The 12,760-nt window shown below is 40.3% G+C and overlaps 1 protein-coding gene across 5 annotated transcripts in view; it reads left to right on the top strand.

Annotated features, from left to right (window-relative positions):
• SLC8A3 (solute carrier family 8 member A3) overlaps positions 1–12,760 on the top strand; it is a 455,799-nt gene that overhangs the window by 429,573 nt on the left and 13,466 nt on the right. For all 5 annotated transcript variants that reach the window (XM_089686834.1, XM_089686832.1, XM_089686833.1 and 2 more), the window contains one exon: positions 7,845–8,120. In XM_089686834.1, the coding sequence (XP_089542960.1) occupies positions 7,845–8,120 (276 nt within the window). The remainder of the gene's footprint in view (positions 1–7,844; positions 8,121–12,760) is intronic.

Here is a 12,760-nt window from a genome sequence, read left to right as displayed (position 1 = left end):
AGGGAAGCATACCAAGACATTTTGGACAATTTCATGCTCCCAACTTTCTGGGAACAGTTTGGGGATGGCCCCTTCCTGTTCCAACATGGCTGCGCACCAGTGTACAAAGCAAGGTCCATAAAGACATGGATGAGCGAGTTTGGGGTGGAGGAACTTGACTGGCCTGCACAGAGTCGTGACCTCAACCCGATAGAACACCTTTGGGATGAATTAGAGCAAAGACTGCAAGTCAGGTCTTCTAGCCTGACATCAGTGCCTGACCTCACAAATACGCTTGTAGAAGAATGGTCAAACATTCCCATAGACACACTCCTAAACCTTGTGGACAGCCCTCCCATAGGAGTTGAAGCTGTTATAGCTGCAAAGGGTGGGCCAATTCAATATTGAATCCTAAGGACTAAGATTGGGATGACATTAAATGGGCATGTAAAGGCAGGCGTCCCAATACTTTTGGCAATATAGTGTATATAACACATACAGTATATTCATTTAACTCAAATGAGCACAATGCCAATCAGCTCTGTGTGGCCACAGGAGGAGATAGGAAACTTCCTGCAGTGATGTCTGCAGGCTGCATCACAGGATTCATATTTGCTCCACCCGCTGATCTCTCAGTAAGGTGTAGAGCAAGTAGATAATGTCACGTGATTACCGAATAAAGCAGCAGGAAAACAGTAATTATTGTAAATATTACAATGTCATCTATAGACTGTTGATTTAATTGTCATCTTCTTCAGTGAAAAATATAAAGTATTGTTATTGGGTTTACTGACAATTTAACTATGTGTGTCTGTGTATAAATATCTCCCCATCTTCACATTGTAATGAAATGGCACAAAGTCACTCATTCATTAGGATTAATTCACAAAGCTTTAACACAAGGGCACGACTCTATAATTTAACTATTTGACAGTAATTTTCAAATCTCATTGTCTAAAAATAACTGTCATTTAAAAAAAGATATGACTATACATATGCTGGTTTGTTAGCTTTGTGAATTGAGCTAATATAATAATATTTCAAATGATTGAAATTGCCTTCTTTAATCCTAGGCCAAAACATACATTTATAGGGGGCACATCTTTTAAAGTGAACCTATCATTAAAATCTACTCTTTGTTAGAGAACACATCAGAACTTTCAAACCACATTTTTTTCATGAATTCCTGCTTGCTGTGATAAATTAAAAGCTGCTGCTCCTGAGTTACCTCATGTAACGCAAATCGCAGGCAATTTAGATCATGCAGTATCTGGTTAGCAGAAGAAATGAGAATATTTCACGTTATAATCAACTGCAAAGAGTCAGCCAGTGTGGGGATTTGCAGTAAGATAAAGTTGATCAGGAAGGCATAACCTTTATGTAGCAATACTAAATAGGAAGCAGAGCCCTCATACTGTATGTAATTAGCAAATGTGGCTGTTCCATTTACATACTGTATATAGTTAAAGCTTAGACACAGTTTGGTCACACACCGACACACCCTGATTATATAAACACACATATACGCATTCAACCAAGTATACGTTTTTAGCTCCTCTTTAACAGTCCCCAAGCCCCTTAATAGCCTATATGCTAATTTGCTGTGGGACTAGATATACTGTACAGTACAAATACCTTCTCTTTTATGGGTTTACCTGAAAAGACCTCTTTTTTCATGGAGCCTGTCACCAATTGTGCTAAAGAAAAGCCTTTAGGAGACATTGCATGGTTTGAATATTAAAGGTTTTAAACAGTTTTAGGTGGCAATTTCAAGGCTATAAAAGGCACAAAGAATTCACCATATAATAGGGTATAGCTGTATGGTATAAAAAGTATAAATACCCAATACTGTTAATCTGAAAGTTTTTTTTCGTTTTCTGAAAAATTGCTATTAAAGCTGAAGCTCAGTCTGCTCATATTTTACTTCTACTGGTTCCTTCATTCGTCTCCACTAATCAACATATTAATGAAATGAAAACCCTGATTCCAAAAAAGTTGGAAGTTGGAATGCTATGTAAACATAGATAAGAACAATATGCAATGATTTGCAAATATTGCAAATTTAAAATGGTCTGTTGCAAAGAGGAAAATTGTTCTGTGGTCAGACGAATTGAAATTTGATTGTCTTTTTGGCAACCACGGGCGCCGAGTTCTCAAGACTAAAGATTAGAAGGATCTTCCGGCTTGTTAGCGCTCAGTTCAAAAGCCTGCATTTCTGATGGTATGGGGGTACATTAGTGCATATGAAATGGGGAAGCTTGCGCATCTGGAAAGGCACCATCAATGCTGAAAGATATATATCCAGGTTTTAGAGCAACATATGCTCAGGCAAAAATGGGACAACATTCAAGCAGGATGCTGTACATACCATCCTAAAAACAGGAAGCTGTGGTAATGCCTACATGATCCTCCATGATTTAAAGAATTGAAGTCCAATAAATGAAAGCTCATAGTGTACAGTGAAATCAGAATAAGCAATTCTGGAACCTGTACAACTGTTCAAGATAGATAGGCTGAAGTTCAGCTACACATTTCTCTATTTTACAGGAAACTAGCGAAGTTGCTTTTGTTTAAAGTAGACTGGTGCTAAAGGGCATCCACGTGAATTTATCTCATCCATATGAACAGGGAGAGGAAGGTGCTATTTTAATTAGCCAACTTACTTAGCATTCTGAAGTGCACAATCAGACTTATGTGGCATTTGGTATTTGATGTTTACATGCAAAGTTTGCAAAAGCTTTTGAAAGTTGAAAATTAACTGAAAATCACAAGAAAGCATCCAATTTTAAATAATTTGTTCTTTTAATGTATTTGAACTTTGCAAAAACAAAAAAAGTTATGTACTTTGCTCTACTAGTGTAAATAACAAATACATTATTCTTTTTAAAGAACAATTTTAGAAAAGACCAATATACTGGTAAAAATATTACATTACAGATAGTTCCAGAGGCACTGCACAAATGTGTCACACATGCACAAATGCCATATTATACTAAAACTACATATATCTTTGTAACCTCTGCTTTCTGAGCAGGGTATCATCCCATTAGTGCCATTTTAAGGCCTGATACTAACAGTTTTTCCCAAACAATGTACAGTGGGGATCGAAAGTTTGGGCACCCCAGCTAAAAATTTGTATTAATGTGCATAAAGAAGCCAAGGAAAGATGGAAAAATCTCCAAAAGGCATCAAATTACAGATTAGACATTCTTATAATATGTCAACAAAAGTTAGATTTTATTTCCATCATTTACACTTTCAAAATAACAGAAAACAAAAAAATGGCGTCTGCAAAAGTTTGGGCACCCTGCAGAATTTATAGCATGCACTGCCCCCTTGGCAAAGCTGAGACCTGCCAGTGTCATGGATTGTTCTCAATCATTGTCTGGGAAGACCAGGTGATGTCAATCTCAAAGGTTTTAAATGCCCAGACTCATCTGACCTTGCCCCAACAATCAGTACCATGGGTTCTTCTAAGTAGTTGTCTAGAAAACTGAAACTGAAAATAGTTGACGCTCACAAAGCTGGAGAAGGCTATAAGAAAATAGCAAAGCGTTTTCAGATGTCAATATCCTCTGTTCGGAATGTCATTAAGAAATGGCAGTCATCAGGAACAGTGGAAGTTAAAGCAAGATCTGGAAGACCAAGAAAAATATCAGACAGAACAGCTCGCAGGATTGTGAGAAAAACAATTCAAAACCCACGTTTGACTGCACAATCCCTCCAGAAAGATCTGGCAGACATTGGAGTTGTGGTACACTATTCCACTATAAAGAGATACTTGTACAAATATGGTCTTCATGGAAGAGTCATCAGAAGAAAACCTCTTCTACGTCCTCACCACAAAAATCATCGTTTGAACTTTGCAAATGAACATATAGACAAGCCTGATGCATTTTGGAAACAAGTTCTGTGGACCGATGAGGTTAAAATTGAACTTTTTGGCCGGAATGAGCAAAGGTACGTTTGGAGAAGAAGGGGCACAGAATTTAATGAAAAGAACCTCTGTCCAACTGTTAAGCATGGGGTTGGATCAATCATGCTTTGGGGTTGTGTTGCAGCCAGTGGCACAGGGAACATCTCACGAGTAGAAGGAAAAATGGATTCAATAAAATTTCAGCAAATTTTGGATGGTAACTTGATGCCATCTGTGAAAAAGCTGAAGTTAAAGAGAGGATGGCTTCTACAAATGGATAATGATCCCAAACACACCTCGAAATCCACGGGGGATTACATCAAGAGGCGTAAACTGAAAGTTTTGCCATGGCCTTCACAATCTCCTGACCTCAACATAAATGAAAATCTATGGATAGACCTTAAAAGAGCAGTGCGTGACAGACAGCCCAGAAATCTCAAAGAACTGGAAGACTTTTGTAAGGAAGAATGGGCAAAGATACCTCAAACAAGAATTGAAAGACTCTTGGCTGGCTACAAAAAGCGTTTACAAGCTGTGATACTTGCCAAAGGGGGCAGTACAAGATATTAACTCTGCAGGGTGCCCAAACTTTTGCAGACGCCATTTTTTTGTTTTCTGTTATTTTGAAAGTGTAAATGATGGAAATAAAATCTAACTTTTGTTGACATATTATAAGAATGTCTAATCTGTAATTTGATGCCTTTTGGAGATTTTTCCATCTTTCCTTGGCTTCTTTATGCACATTAATACAAATTTTTAGCTGGGGTGCCCAAACTTTCGATCCCCACTGTATATATACATGGCAATGATTAAGTGGTATTTGAATCTGCACTATAGACATTTATTAAAAGGGAAGTATGGCCAAAGCTTTTTTGGCCTACCTCTTCTGTGGGTCACAGTAGCTAAAGCCCACTGTTGGTTGATGTCACAGGGCTGGTCCAGGCTCTGCAAGGATTCTGACTTTAAAGTCAGGTTCTACCCAAATGCCTGACCAGCAGCTGGCTCAGCCTCTGCCTAAGCCATGCGCTCCCTTCCCCTCCATAGACCAGCTCTCTAATGATCGCTGAAGGGATAGAGCAGAGAGCCAGTCTTAGAGCTGGTGGGAGACAGCTGCAGCATCGGACTGATGCTGCAGCCATTAAGCTGAGTATGTATATTTGTTTTTGTGCTACCTCACACTTCTTCTTTAAATTCCAGTAGGTGTGTGACTTCAGAAATATATGAAGTATGTGACGATAGATAAATGTCTGCATAAACAATGACAGTCAATCATTTACTCATTATCCTGCAATATGGTGAATTCAATAGTCAGATTGGTTAGTACGCATATACAGACAAATCTTCCCTTAGAAGCAGCCTATTTTCCCAAAAGAAACATGTTTTTATAAAAAACAATTGCAGAAAACGGCAATAAGGAGGTACAATTAGGGCTAGAGTTACACTATCAACTTTTTATTGTGCAACTAAAATCAATATTTATTTATATCAGATGTTTATATAGCACCGTCAATTTACGCAGTGCTTTACATACAGTATATATATATTGTACATTCATATACATAACCCTCAAGGGGCGTACAATCTAAGGTCCTTAACTTAAATTCATACATGCACATACTAGGGCCAATTTAGACAGGATCCAATTAACCTACCAGCATGTCTTTGGAGTGTGGGAGGAAACCGGAGTACCTGGAGGAAACCCATGTAGGCACAGGGAGAACATGCAAATTCCAGGCAGGTGGTGCCATGGCTGGGATTCGACCCAATGACCCTAGCACTAGAGATAGTCCCTTGCTTTAGAACACATTATTTTAACAGTGTCAAGAATATAGCGATGGTTGTGGATCACATTGCAGACAGTAGCAAATTTTATTCCTGTCTTTTGACTAATTAAATATTTTTATTTGTAAACTTAAAAAAACAATGTTCCGTTTCGAAGAGAGTAGAGATGGATTAGAACTCCTGTCAGGATTTAATTGCTGTCTGTGCCCCCCCCCCCCCCAATAGGGAGATTCACTCTCCTCATTTGTTCTGTCTGTCATTATTGCCAAGGGTGAAATTGAAGAAAAATACAAAATTTGTGGTTGAATAGAAATACAGGATAAATCTTTCAGTGGGTACACTAGGTGGCTGGTGACCTTGATGACAGCCAGGAATTCACTCACTTTGGAGTGAAAATTCATCTCCCCAGTGGGGCACAAATGAAAAACACTGACAGCAGTTATAACCTTTACTGTATTCAACGTGAAAAAAAAGTGTTGCCTTTTGTTCTACTGGATTTTGCAGTCAGATTTTTTGGATGTGTTTCTCCCTGCCAGAGACTCTCTCTAATTTATCCTGGTGAAAGAAAAAGTGATGGAAAATCCAAAATATTCCAGTTGTCAGCAAAACAGAATAGAAGGGAAAATCTTCCAATGCGGACAGCTGTACTGGTCACAGCTGTCTAAAATGTCAATTACTCTCACTTTGGAGACATTTTCTCTTACTTTCTATTGCATCTCTAAGGTTAGATTCACACCAGATGTGGTGGGACTACGTTGGACGTCTATCCCAGCGCAGTCCCACTGCATGACAAGGTAAAATGCCTTGTCCCTTGTGTCAAAACTCAACAAACAAAAATTCACAGATCACTTACCAGCCAGCCTGCTACACACCAAATTAACCTATCTAACAGTTCACATTAAAAAAAGGGATTTAGTTTGCACACATTTGCAAATATATGCGTAAGCTGTAGAGGCCACTTCACAGCACCCCAGTTTATATGCAGTCCTAATTCTATACATTCTGAGAGATTCCAAAGTTGGAGCACATATATAATAGTGGACAGATTGAGGACAGGTATGCCTGGAGGGAGCCCACCCCTCCGTAAAGGTATAGCAAAGCACTGGACACTCAGCAGTGAAGGTATGCAGTGCACCCCCTCACTAATTCACCAACAGTACAAACAAATGGCAACCACCCCATTCTTTAACTGGACATTGTTTCCTGTGTGCCTGGGTCACACCACTGCAGTGCGATGGTGTGAGCTGGAAAACGTTGCTGTGCACAGAACTTTTTCTCAGCTCAGTGCGAGGCAATCCACCGCCTTGCACCACACAATGGCCAGCTGAACTTTATGAAATGTCTTTGTGATCCCGCCAGACCAGAAGCGGCTGGTGTGAATGGACCCTCAGCCAAGATGTAAAGAAAATCTCCCAAACTGGAGAAAACATTAAACTGATACAGGTTTACTTTAGTCAATACTAAAAGAAAAAATGTTTTGACTGTATATACACTTGGAATACAGGGAAACTCTTTGAACTCTACTATCCCCTCTACTGAAGTGATTGATTGCCTGAACAAAAACATAAAAAAGTGACTGCACACGATCAAGGAAATTATAAAAAAAAGAGAGAGAGATTGGTTGCACAATCACTTGTGTAGCTCTGGCCAAAACAACATAATCAACGATTGTTAGAATAAAACTATGGACATTGGATACTTACCAATGAGTTAAAGTGACAATAGAAATTATGTATAAGATATGATTTGTATAGACCGCTTTATACACAATACAATTTATTGTAGGGGCTCCTTCCTCAGCCATTTGATGCAGTATAGGCAACTAAATGTACTCTGCTTTCCTTGTCTGTGTCACCTGGCTGAGGGAGGAGATCTTGGGTGCATGAGATAATGTCACCTTTCATAACACACTCATAATATTATTTGGAAGTCCAACTCCTGTTAGATCTGTTGAAGCTTTGGATGTCGCAAAAATGCAAAATGTAGATTATATACTTTTACAGACATTTTATGCTACTACTGTCTTCTATTAAATCTTTGAGCTGTACGATCAGAATACTGATTCATCACTAATCATGACTTCCACCACTGTTTTCATGCAGTTAGTGCCCCTAACAATGTTATTCTCAAGTTGGTGAATGTGTTTTCTTGTTTGTCATCAATATAGCTGGAGATGAAGATGAAGATGAGTCTGGAGAAGAGCGCCTGCCATCCTGTTTTGATTATGTCATGCATTTTCTGACTGTCTTCTGGAAAGTGCTATTTGCTTGTGTGCCGCCTACAGAATATATGAATGGATGGGCCTGCTTTGTAGTGTCTATCATCATCATTGGCATACTCACCGCCATCATAGGGGATCTTGCTTCTCATTTTGGCTGTACCATTGGCTTGAAAGACTCTGTAACAGCTGTGGTGTTTGTGGCCTTTGGCACATCAGTGCCCGGTAAGTCTTCTTCATACCAGTAGACATACTATGCATGCACATTTGAAATCACAAACAATCATAATTAAACTAAAGGGACTATGCCATAATGAATACTGGTTTTATTTAACAATAGATGCCAGTGTAGTAACTTAACACAAAGAAAAACTGCATATCAGCCTTTTTTAGAAGCACAAACTATTGTTTTGTTTACATTTCACAGACATCATTATTATTATACAGTATTTATAAAGCGCCAATAGTTCGCTCAGCGCTGTACATTACAAAGGGGGACAGAACATGTGAAAGAACAATACCAATACAATGCAAAACATGAGGGGATCGAGGGCCCTGCTCTTTCGAGCTTACAATCTAGGAGGGAGGGGATGGTGGCACAGGAGGAGATAGCTGTGGGGGATGGAGTGGTAGGAAGAGTGGAGGAGGTTGGTCAAGTTAGCAGGGGGTGGGGTAGGCTTCCCTGAAGAGATGGGTTTTGAGGGTGCGCCTAAAGGAGAGGAGAGTAGGTGATAATCTGATGGGTTGGGGCAGGGAGTTCCAGAGGATGGGTGACACCCTGGAGAAGTCCTGGAGGCGGGCATGGGAGCAGGAGACCAGGGAACTAGAGAGAAGGAGGTCTTGTGAAGAGCGGAGTGTGCGTGCTGGGCGGTACTTTGATATTAGGTCAGTGATGTAGTTGGGGGCAGTGTGATGGACGGCTTTGTACGTCAGTGTTAGGATTTTGAATTTGATCCGTTGGGCAATCGGAAGCCAGTGGAGGGATTGGCAGAGGGGGGTGGCGGAAACGGAGCGGTTGGAAAGGTGAATGAGTCTGGCAGCCGTATTCAGGATCGACTGAAGCGGGGATAGCCAGCAGCGAGGCAGGCCAGTGAGGAGGGAGTTGCAGTAGTCGAGTCGTGATATGATGAGGGAGTGGATGAGCTGTTTAGCGGTTTCTGGGGTTAGGAACGTGCGGATTTTGGCGATGTTGCGGAGGTGGAGTCTGCAACATCGTCAATTCACTAAACTGCTATTTGCCATTACAATCACTATTTTCAAGAGAGATGAAAAAAAAAACAGGCATATGATTGATAACGATGGTTATGACAAAGTGCACATGCACATACAGTATAGAGTATAGTAAACTAGGCCTATTGTCCAGAAATATCAAATACATTGACTGACAACTTGTACTCACTGCTTGTACCTTATATGCTTTTGATTAGACTCCCTTGTCTGCAAAAGACCCCCCAAATCTGCATTAGAGACAGCTCTGCCTGTTTAAGTTAGTGTATCATTACGGGTATCATTATCCTCTAGTGACAGGATTGAGAATAAACTAATTCTACACATTTGTGTAAGGTTGGCTGACATTTCCAACAATTCCATTATAACAGACCTTGGTTGCTGGATTCACTAATACAGAAAATATTGACCGCTCATTTAATTCATGAAGATAGTGAAATAACTGGTATTGAAGGGGAAATGAACTCTGGAAGTTGTGCCGAAAAAAAGAAAAAAACTGGCATAGGGCAACGGACTAGTCACTAACATTGCTTGTGGTCGCTCTGCATCTGATTTTCACAGTTACTGACCTACTGTTGTTCTGCACTTTGTCTCTCTCTGTCTCCAGCAAGAAAAATAGTGAACAGCACAATAGTGACATCACCAAATCTCACTTCAAATCCTCCAAGACCAGCAGTCAGAGGCACAGAGCCTAAATCTCACATACAGAAATACATCTATAAGACTGTAGGCATAGAAGTGCATAGGCAATCTCATATACTAGGAAGTGCACTGATACTTTTTTTCAGACAAAAAGTAACAATTAGGCACAATTAACATATCTTAATCATACAGTACAGGCTAGCCATTCATAAAGCCTGGTTATCGGCTGCTACCCTCAGGCGATTGGACATTGGCAAAGCTTTTGAACACGCCCCTCCTAATCCTACCCCACTTTGTGAGATCTCAGTTTTTGGTTGGTGTTCTGTAGGTGATGAATCTCTTCCTTATGGAGAAGTTTCTGTGTTTTACTAGTCCCTACTACTGCAAATTATTTAATCAAATTTTCAATAAACCTTTTCACTGCCTTCTACTACAACAAAAGAAGCAGTGCATCTGACGGCAACCTTGGGAACCCTACTGGGAACGCATGCTGTGGGGATGGCCTGTAATGTTTCTTCTAGCACTGGATCCTGTTTGAGTGCTCACCTCAATACTTCATGCAATTCATGTAGTTTTCTGCAGGGTGCTATACAGGTCCATGGTCCATGGTCTATTGCAATGGTTCACAAACCCCTGATAATCTCTGCAGGGGTTTGCGCACCATGATGGGCAAAGCCTGGACTTATACACAGACCAGAAATGTAGAAAGGTAAAAAATGTTTGTCCTGTTATTTGACCATTACTATAGCCCTATAACTAGTATGAGACTTAAATCTCCACTACTTGCAATACACTTATTAGTGTCCCCTGAACATTATTCGTTAAACAATTACACTATCAGGAAACCAGGAATTTGTGGTTGACTTTAATCACTTGTTTAAACTTGGCAGTAAATATTTCACTTTTCAGAGCTTAGTCTCAGGTGAATGAACACGTGTTCCATTACACTACAGGTTGCACTATTTCCACCAACTTCAAAGCTCTTATAAGGTACCATCTCCTGCCCTTTTGCTACATGGACTTCACTACAGGATGGTTGACACTTGAGTTGCTTTGTATCCTTCTCCAAACACACTTAGCCCATCTCTGCACCCACTCCATGAAAAATATACATTATCATACCCTCACTGATAGCAATGGAGAAAACCAGATGCAAGAGAATCTTGGCAAAGGCTTAGGCAAAGATTTACTCTGTTGATGGGCTGCGTCCATTTATTATTCTATCCTAGGTACACAACAAGCTGCCTGTCTGACCAATTCAGATTTCTATGCAACTATGTCTGAATTTCTCGGACACTGGCCTTAATTCAGCTATTACTGTACAAAGCCCAAAAGCACCAGGCTTATTCTCCACCTCCCCTTCTCTAGCTAAGTTGGAAGTGAAACTACCTCTCTTAGAAGAGGTAGGCATAGAAAACTTTGAAGACCCAGAGGTGTTAAAAGAAGCCGCACACAACATGCTTGCCAATGTAGATATATCACATATGCTGTACGCTTTGGTATAGTTGCTCTTGATTCTCCACACTCTCACCAGGCCCCTTTGACTACTGAGCTGAGAGACTTGCAAAATCTAAAAATAAAGTTCCCATTCATGAACAAAAAAAAATGAGCAATTTATGATGACTGGGTTTCTCCTGAAAAGGTTTTCACCTCTCCAAAAATCATTGCTGAACAATGTGAAGTAGAGAAAGAACTCACTAAAAAGTGGACTGTTCCAGTAGCGGACACTGCTGTTTCAGTCTTTAACATCTTACTGTGCCTATAGAAGATGTTGTCTTTACCATTGCAGGTCCAGTCCTGGAACAAGCGATTGCTGCTATCTTTGTTTGTCAAACCACAGCAAACTGGGCTAGGGAAATGGATGCTGAACAGGATCCTGTCTTTCATGATCATACTCTGGCAGAACACTTACAAACACTACTTTCCACCTTACTTTTCTGTGCTGATGCCCTAATTTCCAGAATGGCTTTCTTTTCTGTCCATATGTGCGGAACCTTATGGCTGAAAGCAGTGTCAGCTGAAGCTGCCTGTAAAAGACACCTCACTCATATGCCCTTTGAAGGAGAATGTCTCTTTGGTGAGGCACTTGACAAATTCATTTTAAAAGATGTCACAGGAGGAAAGGTCTGTTTTTGGGGCTTCTACCCCTCAAAATACAGAGCACCACAATGTTCTCCTCAGACCTTATTCTCAAAGCCAAAATGCAACCCCTTACTTTTGGTGCTAGACTTGGAATACAAAACTGACAAAGTTTGCCACAAAGTCTTCGCTGGAAGACAGGTTTAAAGGTTTATATTCAAATCCTCAAGATACCAACACTCAACAGGTATTTGTCCTATCCTGGACCTAAAATCCCTAAACAAGTACCTTTGCATTCACACAATTTCCATGGAATCTACCAGTTCAGATATTGCCTCTATGAGAAAAGGGGATTACCTGGTATTAGTAGGCATTCAAGATTATCTGTTAATCGCGTATCTCTGTTATTCTCATTTTTCCGCCTCATCAGTGCTTCGAAGTAGGAGACAAAAACTTCCAACTTGTCACACTTCCTTTTGGCATATGCTCTGAACCCAGAGTATTCACCCATGAACTGTTCCTTGCACCCTTTCATGACCTCTAAAGTACTCAGGACTCTCAGGTTACAGGGTACCTAGAGAATATTCTGATTCTCTCTCACAACATCCAAATGAGTATCCAGATTCTTGTGGTTGAGTAATCAATCCCCAAAAGTTCATCCTCTGGCATCTGAAATATCTAGGCCCCATTATAGCCATGGTGCATGCAAGGGTTTTCCTTCTGCCAAACAAGCTTCTCTCCCTAAAGTCTCATGTTCAGACATTGAGTCAGAAAGGCATCTATCTGTAAGATTCTCACAAGACTCCTAGGGCTCATCCAAGGACCTACCTAGCTTGGTGGATTATCAATCCAGCACTGGATGGAAACTTGATCACCTATAGCATAGCTCCCCATCAAAATCTTGGAGCTCAGAGCAA

The sequence above is a fragment of the Staurois parvus genome, unplaced genomic scaffold (assembly GCF_062004578.1).
Source record: "Staurois parvus isolate SC_StPar_1 unplaced genomic scaffold, SC_StPar_1.0 ptg000414l, whole genome shotgun sequence".
Lineage (NCBI taxonomy): Eukaryota > Metazoa > Chordata > Amphibia > Anura > Ranidae > Staurois > Staurois parvus.
Note: the sequence above shows the minus strand (reverse complement) of the source record. Positions and strands in the feature narration are given on the sequence as shown.